This window comes from Natator depressus, chromosome 3 (assembly GCF_965152275.1).
Source record: "Natator depressus isolate rNatDep1 chromosome 3, rNatDep2.hap1, whole genome shotgun sequence".
Taxonomy (NCBI): domain Eukaryota; kingdom Metazoa; phylum Chordata; order Testudines; family Cheloniidae; genus Natator; species Natator depressus.
In genome coordinates, this window is record NC_134236.1 from 3,929,938 (window position 1) to 3,946,090 (window position 16,153).

Sequence of the window (16,153 nt, forward strand, 5' to 3'; positions counted from 1 at the left end):
GGGGTTTGTGCCCTGGTTCCTAACAGTCTGTCCTGAGGTTGATGCCCATGCTCTTGAGTTTCTGCAGGCAACTTTATAGGGGAAATGGGCAGAAGAATCTGTGTCCACCATAGCACATTCCCCGCCAGAGCCTGGAATAGAAACCAGCATCCTGAGTCTCACCATTCCTCTGCTGTCAGCAAATATCAGTGAAACCCAACAGAAAGCGTGTGGCTCAACCCTCTCTTGTGCTGGTCCCCATAGCAGGTGACAGCCTGCGACTGCTGTCAAGTACTCAGTTAGCTCAAATTACTCAGTTACCACTCAAGAAAGAGATCTTGGAGTCATTGTGGATAGTTCTCTGAAAACATCCACTCAATGTGCAGCGTCAGTCAAAAAACTGAACAGAATGCTGGGAATAATTAAGAAAGGGATAGATAATAAGACAGAAAATATCATATTGCCTCTATATAAATCCATGGCATGCCCACATCCTGAATACTGCGTGCAGATGTGGTCGCCCCATCTCAAAAAAGAGATATTGGAATTGGAAAAGGTTCAGAAAAGGGCCACAAAAATGATTAGGGGTATGGAACGGCGTCCATCTGAGGAGAGATTGATAAGACTGGGACTTTTCAGCTTGGAAAAGAGACGGCTAAGGGGAAATATGATTGAGGTCTATAAAATCATGACTGGTGTAGAGAAAGTAGATAAGGAAGGGTTGTCTACTACTTCTCAAAACACAGGAACTAGGGGTCACTAAATGAAATGAATAGGCAGCAGGTTTAAAACAAATAAAAGGAAGTATTTCTTTACACAACGCACAGTCAGCCTGTGGAACTCCTTGCCAGAGGCTGTTGTAAAGGCCAAGACCATAACAGGGGTCAAAAGGGAACTAGATAAGTTCACGGAGGGTAAGTCCATCAATGGCTATTAGCCAGGCTGGGCAGGGATGGTGTCCCTAGACTCTGTTTGCCAGAAGCTGGAAATGGACGACAGGAGATGGATCACTTGATGATTCCCTGTTCTGTTCATTCCCTCTGGGACACCTGGCATTGGCCGCTGTTGGAAGACAGGACACTGGGCTAGATGGACCTTTGATCTGACCCAGTAGGGCCATTCTTCTGTTCTCATGTTCTCGTAGAAAAACTGGTTGTAGGGGACAACCTTGGTTCGAGAGATCATAAGCTAATTCAGTTTAAACTCAATGGAAGGATAAACAAAAATAGATCGGCAACTAGGGTCCTTGATTTCAGAAGGCAAACTTAAAAAAATTAAGGGAACTACTTAGGGAAGTGGACTGGACTGAAGAACTCCAGGATCTGAATGTGGAGGAGGCTTGGAACTACTTTAAGTCAAAGTTACAGAAGCTCTGTGAAGCCTGCATCCCAAGCAGGGGGGTCTCATGGCTCTGGGGGCGGGGGGGGGCCGAGGGCTGGGGGGGGGGGCAGGGGGGGTCTCATGGCTCTGGGGGCGGGGGGGGGCAAGGGCTGGGGGGAAGGGGGGGTCTCATGGCTCTGGGGGCAGGGGGGCCGAGAGCTGGGGACGGGGGGGTCTCCTGGCTCTGGGGGCAGAGGGGGGTTTCACGGCTCTGGGGGCTGGGGGGGGCCGAGGGCTGGGAGGGGACGGGGGGGTCTCATGGCGCTGGGGGTGGGGGGAGCTCGGGGGCTGGGGGGGGGAGGGGCAGGGGGCGCCCCGCCCGCGGCCCTGCCCGTTGCCCGGTGACGGGGTTTGTGACCCGGCCCCGCCCGGCGCCGCCGCGGCCTCACTCGGCGGCTGCTCCGGAGCGAGCGAGGGGCCGGGCCGCGCCCGCCATGGCCTCCCGCAGCGCCCGCCCCGCCCCGAGCCAGCACCGCGCCGCCTACCTGCCGCCGGCCCTCATGCCCGGGTAACGGGGCCCCCCGGCCGCCCCCCTGCGCCCCCCGGCCGCCCCCCATCAATCCCTGGGACCCCCCCCACCCCCTGCACCCCATCAATCTCCCCTGCACGCCCCATAACTCCTGCACCCACAGAGACCCCCCATACCTCCCCTGCACCCCATAACCCCCTTCCCCCCATCAACTTCCCCTGCTGTCCCCATAACCCCTTGTGCCCCCCTATATCCCTGCAGCCCCATCAACCTGAAGGGACCCCCAATAGCCCCCTGCACCTCCATCAACTCCTGGGACCCCCTATCAGCCCCCTGCACCCCCACCAACCTCCCCATAGCCCCTCTGGACCCCATAGCCCCACCAACCTGCATCTATCCCTGAGCCCCCGATCAACCTCCCCATTGCCCCGTGTACCCCCGTCACTCACTGCACCCCTCATCAACCTCTGGGCCCACCCTAGTGCCCCCTGCAACCCCTTGCACTCCTCATAACCCCCCAGCACCCCCACCAACCCCCATAGCCCCCCTGTGCTCCCATCAACTCACAGGGCCCCCATAACCCCCCGCACTCCCCATCAACCCCTAGGGACTCCTGCACCCCGTCAACACCCGGGACTCCCCATATCCCCCTGCACCCAATCAACCCCTGGGACCTCCCATAACCCCCTCTACCCCCACTAACCCCCCCCACAGGGAACCCCATACCCTTGTATTCCCCACTAACTCACAGAGACTGCACAGCCCCGTGCGCCTCCATCAATCCCCTGCACCTCCTCATCAACCCACAGGGACCCCCCCCATCACCTGCTGCACCCCCCATTCACCCCTGGAAATCCCATAGCTCCCTGCACCTCCCATAGCTCCCTGCACACACACCCCACTAACCCTCATAGCCCCCTACATCCCTATTAACTTCTGGGGGCAGCAATAATCCTCATATTAACCCCAGGAGAACCCCCTCCACAGTCCCCTGTGTCCTCCCATTAAGCCCAGGACCCCACTTTTGAGGGTACCTCCTATCTCTAACCTGCCACATGCTACTTCTATCATTCCATATATCCCCCTTTTCCAGGAGTAGATATCCCCATCCATTGCTCCCTATGTTCCCCCCATTCCCCTATTACCTCCACTCCCCCTTCTCGAGAGGCATCCCACATCTATTATCCCCTAAACACTCTCCTTGAGGCATAGGAATCCCACATAATTTCTTCCCAACTCCCCTACACTTATCTCTGTGGAAAAGACCCACTATCTGTCCCAGAATGTGGAAAATCCCCCTCGCCAGTCTATGCATTCTCCACGCGGGGGACCCAATACCCCCACAGGAAGGGGAGAATGGGGAGGGTTTGAATCACGCATAGAGGGGGAGATCAGGGCTGTACACGTGGAGATCATAAGATAGGGTTTTGCATGGAGGCTGCTGTTTACGGGGGTGCGGAGAGGGGTGGGTGCAATTTATGGGGTGGAGGAAGGGGGCATAAAGGGAGGGGATTCAAACCAATAGCGACTCAAGGGGTGCAGATACCCCTCTGCCCACCAAGGTGTGTCCAGGAAAGGGAACCCTTGTAATGTGCTCTAATCAATTACTTTGGGCTTGCAGTATTGAAACCTGGGTAGGGCAAACAGATTCTCCTGGGTTATGCTGGAAACTTAGCCTATTCAGGTCCCCTCCCGCTCTGGACTCTGTTGGATCAATAATGGAAACAAATTGCAGAGGCTGATCCTCCCCCCCCCCCCCCAAGAAATCCCTCTCTCCCAGCTCTCAGATCGATGGAGCTCTGCTCACTCTAGCATTTACCATGAGAGTCAGGGCCAAGGCAGCCAGGCACCTCTGAGAGCTGCTCTCTCCTTCTGGTGCTGTTGGAGGAATAGTCAAACCTGCCAACATCTCCAGGCAAAACAAAGATTTTCAATGCGCATAAATCTGCAAATTTCCGTAAATTTAAGCAGGCTCTGTCTAGGACAGAACAGCCATACTGGGCAGCCCGATGGTCCATCTAGCCCAGTGTCCTGTATTCCGACAGTGGCTGCTGCCAGATGTTTCAGAGGGAATGAACAGAACAGGGCAGTTTATTGAGTGATCGATCCCCTGTCGTCCAGTCCCAGAATCTGGCAGTCAGAGGCTTCAATACATTCAGAGTAGGGGGCTGCGTCCCTGACCATCTTGGCTAATAGCCATTGATGGACCCATCCTCCAGGAACTTACCTAAATTATTTTTTGAAGCCAGTTATACTTTTGGCCTTCACAACATCCTCTGACAAGGAGTTCCACAGGTTGACTGGGCGTTGTGTGAAGAAGTACTTCCTTATGCTTGTTTGAAACCTGCTGCCTGTTAATTTCATTGGGTGGCCCCAGTTCTTGTGTTATGAGAAGGAGCAAATAACATTTCCGTATTCACTTTCTCCACACCAGTCATGATTTTATAGACCTCTACCGTATCCCTTCTTAGTCGTCTATTCTCCAAGCTGGGGATTTGCCCCCAGTATTGCTCTCAGTGTGGCTATCCAAGTTCCACTCTTTATGTAGACAGGCAAAGCTGTGATTTTGTCCAGTGGGGATTAACACAGGGTAAACTCCACCAGTGAAAATAGTGGCTTTTCTGGCTATACTAAGAATGGCATTGGTGCAGCTACACCAGTCTAGAAAAAGATACACAAAGGCCCCTCCACGAACTAATCACCTGCTCCCCTCCAAGCAGAGCCCCCCATGCATTTATCCACCCCCCAACCCCAACCCCACTTGTGCTCCCAAGCATGCCTCTTCAGATTCTGCGGCTGCCACTTCTTGCCCTGTTGCTTTGCTTGGCTTAGCCAGCTGCTCTGCCCCCTCTCAATGCAGGGTGAAGCTGGGGATACACGTGCACATGGTTGGCACGGTAGGTGGTTTCTTCACTTCCCAGTCCTAGCAGGGGGGCAGCACTGGAAGTCAGAGGGCAGAAACTGCGTCTTTGGGGGCAGGGGAGCTGCCCCACGCATTGGAGAAGGACAATAGCTGCTCAGCACATTGAGCAACTCCAGTTGACTGCCTGCCTCCCCGGAGGCAGGGAAATGGGGAAGGCAGCCAATCAGAGGTGAGTTCCCTGTAGACTGACAGGTCTTCCTTGTAGAAGGGGATGGAAAACCTGAAGTCTGCTGGGAAACCTGTGGCATTGGCAGGTCTGGATGTAACGTAGACAGATGTCTGGTGTGATGCTGAGGGACCTGGTGAGAACGCACTAGAATGAGCTGCCTGTGAGCCGGAGGCACCTGGAATCCAGCTCAAAACAACTAGGGCTGAGTGGGTGTTTCCCCTGCTCTGGAGAGCTCCAGCCCAGCTGGACTGGCCTTGCCATGTCCTGGAGACACAGAACCAGACTGCCTACTGTCTGTAGCACAGGGGATGTTTTGTGAACCAGAGCCAAATGGAATCAGCGTGTGGATAAAACATTAAAAGCCTCTGAGCCAGCTGTGCTGCAGCTTTGGCTAAAATGACAGTGTTTGCCTGGTCTCGGGGTTGTAGCTACACTGGGGAAAGTTCACTGATGTCACCGGCAATTTTAGCCCTGTATCTAGTTGTCACCGTAAAGTGAAATATTGATTTGATAATTCATGAGCATCTCTCTCTATTTTTAATACATAAGGACCCAAAAATGCTTTAAGAGCTGATTTACAAGTGATTAGAAATCATTGTGTTTAGCACAGAAAAGGTATGTGGAGTAAAACAGGGCAGCTGTTTAACACTTCACAGCAATGCCGCATGGCAGTTTAAGACAGGAAATGAAGTATGCAGAGCCCCACTGAACCTGGAAGAGTAGGGAGAAGGTTTGGAATCTGTCCTCAACACTGGGGTTAACAACCTATGCTTAAGAAGATCTTTGATGAGCACAGGGACTCAGGACTTTGGTTTAACATCTCATCTGAATGTGATAGTTATTGTAATAAGAAAGAAAGTTAGATTATTGCAGCATTTTTACATTGTCAGCTAGACTGTGGTATGGAGCCAGCAGTGTAGCTGTCAAAGCAAGGGCCTGATCCCGTGAAACATTACTGACCTGAGCAGTTCCTATCCACATGTGTAGTCTCATCAGCGTCACCGTGGGCTGCGTCAGAGTTTTCAGGCGTGGGCCCTGCAGATGGAGAGAGTCCGTGTGAGTGCAGTGATCACATGCACTATGTAGCACTTTTAGAAGAACCCCACTTCTTTCTCTTCCCTTTTATTATTTCTCTTGCAGCAGTGCCATAGAACCTCAGGTCTGGTCTACGCTACAGACCTGTATCGGTATAACTACATCATTCAGGGGGGTGAAAAATCCACCCCCCGAGTGACGAAGTTATACCAACCTAACCCTCTGTGTAGACAGCACTCTGTCGGAGGGAGAACTTCCAGCATGAGACCGGAAGTCTACACGGCAATGAAACAGCCCCTGAGCCCGAATCAGCGGGCATGGGCCAGCTGCAGGTTTTTCACGCTGTGTAGATGTACCCACAGTCACTGGTTTCTCTGGAGACTGTGCCAGCAAATGCCAATTGTGGTGGTGGGTTTTTCTGAAGGGGACAAGGTGTCCAGGAGCTGGACTGCAGCCCACCAAAGAGCCCTCAGATGGGAACTGTTTTCAGTCTACCCCTCAGAATGCATTTCTAGGGGGTGGTAGGATCTCGATCCCATTACCAGTTCTCTTCGTCATCCAGCCCTCTGTTTTTAGACTACAAATATTATACTCCTCCACACTGCCAGCTCAGTACTCCACATTAGTTACAGTATTAGCTGCGGGTTAGCTACGAGTGTGCTGTCTGCAGTACTTGCATAGAGCACACTGCTTCCAAGAGGAGCCTTACAGCTGGGTCATAGAAGGTCAGGGTTGGAAGGGACCTCAGGAGGTCAAATAGTCCAACCCCCTGCTCAAAGCAGGACCAATCCCCAACTAAATCATCCCAGCCAGGGCTTTGTCAAGCCTGACGTTAAAAACCTCTAAGGAAGAAGATTCCACCACCTCCCTAGGTAACGCATTCCAGTGCTTCACCACCCTCCTAGTGAAAAAGTTTTTCCTAATATCCAACCTAAACCTCCCCCACTGCAACTTGAGACCATTACTCCTCGTTCTGTCATCTGCTACCACTGAGAACAGTCTAGATCCATCCTCTTTGGAACCCCCTTTCAGGTAGTTGAAAGCAGCTATCAAATCCCCCCTCATTCTTCTCCTCATTTGTCAAATCATTTTGCTCCTTGGTTTTCAGAGGGAGCCATAAATGATGCAGTCTGCTGTTCCGTCTGTGATCGGGACTCTGGAAAAGCAAAGTCCCTGTGCTTTATGTTGGGTGGGTTTTCCATGGGCCCTTTTTTGCACAGCCAGAGACAAATGGGCTGATTGCTTTCTCAGCCGCAGCAAAACACCTGGCTTCCCTTATTTGTTTGTATAGCAACAGCTGTGCTCTAGGTGCTTTCCAGACAGGTCGTTTGTCTCAATTCTTGCTCCGAAGTGCTTACAACCAAAGTATTTTAGGTCCCTTCTCTGGTGACTTCTGGCACGTGGGAGCTGCTCCATCTCTGGCCGATCCAGCACCCACTCTCTGCTTGCCCTCTCATGATGTCCCATGTTTTCTCGCCCTGTCTCTCTGAAATAGGCAGGCAGGGTAGTTGGGTCTTTTCCTGCCTTGAGTCCCTTCCTTTCCCCCCATTCATATTTTGCTGTCCTAGTGCCTAGGATTGGCTAGTTGGATTATGATGTACCAGTGCAGTCTGGCCAGGCAGACTCAATTGGGCACTAGCAGAGAATTACCATGGCATGAGGATGCCACTCCATTAACACCGCAGAGATGGGAAAACTGGGGCTGGGGCAAGCAGTAACCCTATTCCTCTAATATCTCACGATTCCCATTTTGGTTTCTACTCCCCATGTCTACGTGCTGAGTCCAGAAGAGTAACAATGGGATAGTGAGACACCAAACCATGTATCAGTTACGCTGCTTGGAAAATTAGCTTTAACTAGGTCGTTGCTGGGCACAAAGTGCTTTTCCATGGCCCTTTGTGTAACTGTGTAGTGCCTCCCAAGTTTTATGTACAAGCAGGGAGGGCAGCTGTAATCTCTAGATTTAACCATTTAGTCACTGCTGCACTATGTCCATACCTTAGAACCAGTTTTCCTTAGGAACCTCTGAATTAACAGAGCACAAGGAGGTACCTGGTACATCCAGCCACATTTGGGAATGGCAGTTCATGGATTGTAGCAGACTGGAGTTCAAAGTAGTTTCCTTCTTTTGTCTATTAACCCCTGAGTGACGATGTACCTTGAAAAGAGAAAAGGAGTACTTGTGGCACCTTAGAGATTAACAAATTTATTTGAGCATAAGCTTTCGTGAGCTACAGCTCACTTCATCGGATGCTCACGAAAGCTTATGCTCAAATAAATTTGTTAGTCTCTAAGGTGCCACAAGTACTCCTTTTCTTTTTGCGAATAGAGACTAACACGGCTGCTACTCTGAAATGATGTACCTTGAAGCAGTTCCACAACCACGTAGGGCTTTATCCTGATTTTGTCCCACTATAATAATGGGGAACTTGTGATCATAATTAGGCCTAATCTTGTAATAGGAAATAAGGGTTCTGGTGTATTTCCTCTCTCCCTCAAACCTCTTTCAGTTGCACTCAGCCAGTAGATTCTCTCCGGTCCCAGAGCTATTATTGCTGGGATGGGAAAGGCATAGTAAGTAGCAGGCTGAGTCGGAAAGAGCTGCCTGTGAGAAAAGATCAAAGAGCTACGTATGGTTAGCTTAGCTACATGACAGCTAAAGAGGGACGTGATGGTCTGCAGGTATCTGAAGACTGTAAAACACTAACGAGGAAGAGGGATGGTTCAGGGTGACAGAAGAGGAATGGGGGGGAATTCAAAGAAGGGAAATTCAGTTCTATTAGGTTGTAGAATCGTTTCCCAGGGGAAGTGGTGAAAGCCCCGATGCTTGGGCCATGTAAATCCAGATGAGAGGGATTAGATGATCTAATCACTTTTCTCTCTGAATATCAATTTCTGTTTTCCTGTTTACATCCCAAACTATGTTAAGAACATGAAGTTTGCAGGATCAGGCACTCAAAAGCTAGGAAATGCCAGAATAAAGGCTGCCCGTGCAACGTGTATTCATTCTCCCGTGCATATGCATTGCATGCGTTTAATTACATGATGGCATACTCTGTCTTCCCACAGGACCCTGCCTTATTCAGTGACTGGGTAGCTCTTCAGCATTTCCTTTTATGCTATACATTCAATGTGTGGTGCCAGGGCTTATTTAACATGCATCATCCAAAGTCTGCACTGACTACAAAAGTCATGTACGCAGTGTAGTTATAGCTGTGTCGGCCCCAGGATGTCAGAGCAACAAGGTGGGTGAGGTAGTAGCTTTTATTGGACCAGCTTCTGTTGGGGAGAGAGAGAAACTTTTGAGCCACAAAGAGCTCTTCTCTGAGCATCACAGCTGCATGCGCAGGTGGAACGGGTTAGGTACTAATTACTCACACTAAACAGTCTTAGTACGTAGGGTATTTTTACATTCAAAGCGTGGCTCCAAATCAACACGGGCTGCAGCTGTGAGTGCTCAGCGCTTCTGCAGATCAGATCCCAAGTGACTCAAGTTGCACACCCACCCAGACAAGCAGGAACACACAAGTAATGCCCAACTGTGAAAAGTGTGGGTTAGGTGACTTGCCCACCATCACGTAGGAACAGGCAAGGAGAGACTCCAGGTCGGCATTCAACTTCCTTAACCATGAGGCCAGATTTTCTCTTCCTGCAATACCTGGCCTCAGTCACTAGACATTTTTCAACTTCTGCAACAACAAATGAGGCAGGGGTTCTACAGACAACAGCCTTCTTCACTGCACAACCCTGATTATTCTCAGAGCAGGTCCATCCAATGCACTCAGGTAGGAGTCCTGTGGAAGGAACACTATGTGGTCATGCAATTAAAGATTGTATCATAATGCACATGCACAAGGGTTGCATAGGCAGCCTAACTTCTAAGTGCTTGTCTTTGCAACGTTAACGTTATATTAACATAGTTTAAGATGTAGGTTCCTAATTTTAAACAAACAAACAAACAGCAGTTCAGTCACATGGAATCCCACTGATTCCCACTTGAGTTGTCAGCAGTGTTTGGCTCTTTAGATCCACAACCCAGATCTCTATGACTTGAGCTAACCGTAGTAGGCTGTTATCCTCTAAGTGACCCAGTCAGCATGGGAGTAGGAAATGAGGTACACACCTTGCTAGTGGGTTTCACAAAAATAGTTCTTAAACAATCCCAAGGAAAGTCAAGATGCAGAAATATTAAGGTGGAGATTTGAATCATATCAAAGTCGGGTAATAACTGCAGGTGTGGTTGACTTGGCAACCATAGTTTAACCACGTTGCACATGTAGGCTAGAGATATAGTTAACAATTAATAACATTTTGCATTTATAGAACACATTTCATCCATGGATTAATTTCAGTTTGGCCTCGAGGCATTACCATAACAGAAGTCAATCAATCATTGGTTTCAAAGTGCTTTGCAAATGTGAGCAAGTGTCATGAGCACCCCTTGACAGATGGGGCAGCTCAGGCATAGAGAGAGGGATGTGCGACCGTCAGCCTCAGGAAGTCACTGGTGTTAAATGAACAGTAGCCCCAGCTCAGGCCTGCACTACACTCTACACTCATAGAGGCTCTGGCAGGCAGCAGTCTCGTGCAGCTCCTGATCCCAACCTGGCCTCTCTCCTAGGAAGTGCGAGCTCCAGATTGGCCCTCCTTCCCACTCAGCTGAGCTGTGCTCTCTCCCTTCCAGCCTAGCACCTGCCACAGGTGTAGTAGGGCAGGGCAGCTCATTAACTCTTTCTTAGCCAATGTGGGGTTTGCATATGCCATCACAGTCGCTCTAGCCACATTTTGGGGTAGGAGGCAGGAAGAAGCCCCATGGAAGCCCCATCTGTTGCACCCAAATCTGGCTGCATCACTGTTATTTACCGTTCTCCACGCTGTAAAAGGCAGTGGAATACAGTGTCCATAGTACAGAGGAAGTGATGGACCAGGCTCTCATACTTTGCTCGTGCTGATTAGTCCCATACTCAACTTGAATCAGATGATCAGAATCTGGCCCGTTCTTGGAAACAGCTTTTTTACCAAGGACCCTGAGATTAATGCTCCTGCTCTCATGAAAAGTGTCCTGGGGCCTTTAATGACCATGAATGAGCAAGACCTTGATGTTGCTTCTCATTCAAAATATGAGCACGGGAAAGCTCCCAGCACTGAATGCACTTACTGTCTGAAAACCCAGCAGGTGCTCGGGATTTTCCATGCCAATCCAGGCCGTTTTGTGCATAAGAAATTTGGATTGATAGGAAAAGAAAGAAATTAAAAAAAAAACCAGTTGTAGGTTTTGGGTTTTCTCCCTCCCCCCAGCACTGACAGAACGGAGCTAGCTGGAACAGGTACTGTTTCTTTGCTTCATCTCTCCAGATCCCAGAGAGGTAATTTGGAGCATTCTATCCATCAAATAAGCAGCACACGATGATTTTATATGAGGCATACAATAACGGCCAGTTATGGTACGTCTGTGTAATGAGGATTGGCTGAGAGCGAGGAGAACTTGGCAACACCGAGGACTGTCTTCAAGAGACGTGTCTCAGGCTAGCGTCTCTCAGGATTCCACCACTGAGACACGGGAAAAAAATATCCCAGGCCAATCTAGATATGTTGAGTCATAAATGTTTATCTTAAAGCAGAATCGATCTTGTTCTCACTCCGCATCTGGATCCCACGTACTGTGAATTATACACTTGATTCTCTCCCCATCAGTCCCTCACAACAGAGACTGTCAGGCTGAGATTTTCACAGGAACCAATGGGATTTAGGAACCCACCTCCCATTGAATTTAGTTGGTTTCCTCTCTAGACCCTTTGGGTTCCTTTGCATCTATGTTTTGTTGTTGTTGACCATAACAGTAGTTATTGGATAGATTTCTCTCTTCACCTCTGAGATGTTTCAGCCGTTTATAAAGCATATATCTTTAGATTTCTAAGCAGCATCTTATTTGGCAAGATCCTATTGTTACAACCTCACAACTGGGTTATTTTTCACCATCGGAAATGCTCTTTAGAGGCAATATACAGAAAATCTTTATCTTGCAGCCAAATTCACTCCGCTTCCCCAGTGAATTAACACAGTCAAAAAGAAAAGCAAGTGCTCTGTTCAATCCAGCCTCGTGCAGAATCTAAACCAGGGATCAAACACACTGTCTGTGAATCCATCACAAGTTTGCCCTCTTTGCTTTTGCTATAATGTACATTTCCCCCTCTGAAATCAGAAAGCCCAAGGGTATTAGCGTTGCAGTAAAGCTGGTTCCATGCAATCATTACAATGAGCCAGAGTGAGAATAATGTCAACTTGTATAAATTCTGTGCAGACTTACTGAAGGCATAAATGGCTTTTTTTGGGGGGGAGGGGGTAGAAGAGGGGATACATTACAGTTTCATAGCTACTCTTTAAGCTCTCATTATTAGTAAAATTTTCAGCTACAAATGTTGCCAGAGCTACCAGGAATTCCACCTAATCTTTTTTATGAGCCAGATCCTGAAGTCAATGGAGCTGTGTCAGTTTACACCAGCTGAGGATCTGGCGTTACATATTTACCATGGTGATGAAGCGTGATGTGCATGTCGAGCTAGGTGATCATGGGTTCTGTCCCCCTGCCAGAGCAGCGTAGGTACGATCACACAGTGGAGGATATGAAACTGCTGCTGTACTGCTTACTGCCAGGCAGCCAAGAGATGCGACAGGAGCAGGGTTGAGCCCAAGAAGTGAAGTCAGGTTGTTGGCAAGTGCAGAGCCAACTGTGAGGACTTTGGAAAGGGCGTGGTGCCATGGGAGCAGCAGGAGAGGACATTGGGTGTTGCAGTGGCAGGAACGGAAGTGGGTGTCGGGAACTGTCAAAGCATGGGCCAGGGTTCTGCTCGAAGGAAGGGAAGGATTTTGGAGACGTTACAAAGGAAGAAGCAGCAGGAATGAGCAGCCAGCTAGGATGTGAGGGACGACACAAAGGTTACGCCTACACTGCAGTCGGAGGCGTGATTTCAGCACGGGCCTGCACACCTGTGTTAGCTAGCACAGCTAAAAATACCAGTGACAATACCAGGCTGTGAGTGGTTGTGTCCAGTGGTTAGAACATGCATCGGGCCTAGTGGTTAGAGCAGGCATCAGCGCTAAGAGTCGGAACCAGAGCTAAGGGTGAGAGCTGAAGTCAGGAGTCAGAGCCGAGGGTCAGGGCCGGGTTACCTGGAGTGAGACAAGGCAGGAGCAGGGCTGGGGCCAAACAGGTGCCATCACAGCCCAGCGTGAGTGCTTTGAGCAGCCACTGACCTGCTGCTGCTGCAGGGCTGAAAAGCCAGGCTGCTGATGCGTCCAGGCAACCAGGCAGCCTGGTACAGGCCGGCTGATCTCGTTAGGTAACCTGGAGATTGGCTCCGCTGCAGGCGCTGATTCCTGACAGAATGGGCTTCAGCTTAGGCTAGCGAGGCAAGAACTCGCCAGGGTCCCCAGGGTGCTTGGACTGCCCACGCTAAAGCCCCTTCCACTGCATCTAGGTGGCTGTTTTTAGCCGTGCTCGCGAGATTCAAGTGAGCGGGGAGACGCCAGCCTGTGCTGCGGTCACCCACTGATCTCAGTGTAATTGCACCCTGAAGTGCGAGCGTAGAGAACGGCAGAATCACTGGCTGACTGTGTGTGATGGAGAAGGAGGATGGGGATGGCTTGCTGGGGGGAGATGACGAGGTGTGTGAGCTCGGTGCGTTGCGTTTGTGATCGTGGCGTCTGGGAAAAGAGGTCTGAGAGACAGCAGCAGATGCGTGTCTGTGTGGACTGCGTCAGATCTGTGTATCTGCTGTTCAGAGCATGCCAGTCACCCCAGTACCTAGGCAGCATGCTATCAGGTCAATTGCGCGTGTGTTTGCAGCTTACCATCAAAAGCAGCTCTCCTCGGCTGTCACAGAGGAACGATTGCTACCATCTCTGCTGTTGGGTCGTTAGCAGCAATCGCAGTACATCAGAGTGTCCCTTTGAGAGAAGTCACCTGGGTTCTGTAACTCAGCTAGGGCAGCCAGGCACTTAAACTGGCCCCCACTTATCCGGGGGCTTCTAACTTACAGGAAATGGGGGTGCTCTGCAGCACATATCGTGCCCCTAGCCGCCGGGGCGGTTCTTTGATACTCTCGTCTACGATGGTTGTTCCTCCCCTTCTCTAAACCTTTTGTAAAACTCAGTTCATGTGCCACCAAAGTGGCTAAGTTGTTCTTTTATTCAAGTGAAGTGGGAGTGAGGCTAGGATCTCTTTTGAACCTGGGGGCTTAGGGGCAGTGGCCAAGCAGTTAGCTCGCCATCAATAGCCCAGCCCGGGTAAAGTTCAGCTTGGAGAATTCTTTATTTTAGTGGAGGGGAGGGAAAAAATCCAAAGGAGAAAAATCTTCTCACAGTTGCAGCTGATGTCAGAGGGTGGGCACTTGGGGATGTGGGCGACTGGCGTCCCTTTGGCTGCTGCAGCTCACGCTAATGCCTAAGCTGGGGTACGTCACCCCCTCCAGTGTCTGGCAGCTGCATGTCGTAGCAGGGCCGGCTCCAGCTTGTGCGAGTCGAGGTAGGTGCCTTGATGGGAGTCACTTGGTGAGGAGTTCTGACGACCTAGACAGTTGCTCCCTGGAATCCCAGCAGGTTGGAAGCAGTTTCAGGGTGAACCAGCAAGCCTTGTTCTATGGAAACAGCCAGTGCTTTCCAGGGCTGGGACAGCCGGGGCGCCCCGCTCCCCTTAGTCCCAACCCTAAGGGCCTGGTCCCACTTCGTCTCCCCTTGCCAGAGGCAGCGGCCTAGGCAGAACATCGCTCAACGGGCTTTGACGGTGGAGGGACAGATCCACCAACCAGGAGTGGATTCGGTGTATTATGCACTGTGCAGCTGTTGCTAAATTGCCTCCCTTAGCTGGTGTTTGTCAGCCAGATGTTCACGCCCCCTTGTTCCACCTGGCATGAAGAACCATGTCCCATTGGGCGATGGGCTAATTACCCCATCCCTTTTCCCTACGTGGTGTGGGGTAGGTGTGTTATGTGCATGGACCCTGCATACACCCTATTTTACCTTCTTCATCTAGCCCCACTCAGGTGGTGCCTGGGGGGCGCTGTGATGAATCTGGGGAATGAGGCCACCAGGGGCTGGAGCAAGGACAGCGGGATGGCCTCGGCCTCTTCTGGATCTCTGGGAGCCACATGGATCCTGGGACTGCTACCCAGTTTCAAGTGAGGGGTCCATATCCTTTCACAGGGTGGGGGGCAAACCCAGCCCCTCTCCAATGACATGCTGTTGGGAAAACTCTGCAGGGCATTCCTCATGGAGATTTCCACTGAGAGAGCCCCTCCCCATGGATTGTACCACATGGATTGTACCTCCATTCCTTGCTCTGCCACTCACCTGCTGAGTGGTCTTGGCCAAGTCACGCTCTGTGCCTCGGTTTCACTTCCCTATTTGTTGTGAGGCTTAATCAAGTGCTTTGGGATCCTCGCGCGAACAGTACCTGGGGGGTGTGAAAACTGTTAATAAAATTAAAGCTTTGCCCCATAGGAAATTCAGAGTCCCTCCTCCCCCACGTCACTGAAAGCGTCTGACCTGCAACGGTTCTCAGAAAGGGTGAACACAGCCCCATGCATTGTGAACCTGGCGTTGTTGACGGGGAGTCCGTTTGATCCCTTTGCTCGTTGTAGGGGGGTAGCTCTTGTCGATGTGAAAGAAGAGCAGTTAATGAGGAAGAAGAAGGACTGCACATGTCTGGAGTCGGGAGGGCCAGTATCAATTCGATAGCAATTTATCCTCCTATGGAACATCACACATGAAATGTGCTAATGAAAAGACCGAAGCCGTGATAAAGATGTCTCTGCAGTCACCCTCTGGTCTGTTCTCGTCTGACTATTGCTAGATGCCTTTCATAGCCCACATCACAGCTTGCCAAAGTCTATTTTATAAGCTGCATATTTGCAGCAGTGCAGAGCCCAGTACGGAAGAATCTGTGAGGTGATTAGCCATGGGACAGTCCATGATGCTGTTGCCATCATGAATGTACAACAGTCCTGGGGTTCATAATCTGGCCAAGGTGATATTTAAATTGACAAGAGCCTTTCATCAATGCTTCATCTCTTCAGAGGACTGTGCAAAGACTCTGTAACCCTCCCAACCCCATCCTCAGCACTAGCTAGCTGGTCATAGCCCCATTTTGCAGATGCAGAAGTTGAGACACTGGAGGTTAAGGTTCAACATTGCAAGTGTC

At 50.5% G+C, this 16,153-nt stretch overlaps 1 protein-coding gene across 1 annotated transcript in view; it reads left to right on the forward strand.

Annotated features, from left to right (window-relative positions):
* Positions 1-1,793: 1,793 nt before the first annotated feature.
* Positions 1,794-16,153, forward strand: part of CIMIP2C (ciliary microtubule inner protein 2C) — a 40,021-nt gene continuing 25,661 nt past the window's right edge. The window contains exon 1 of the mRNA XM_074946997.1: positions 1,794-1,867. Coding sequence (XP_074803098.1) covers positions 1,794-1,867 — 74 coding nt within the window. The remainder of the gene's footprint in view (positions 1,868-16,153) is intronic.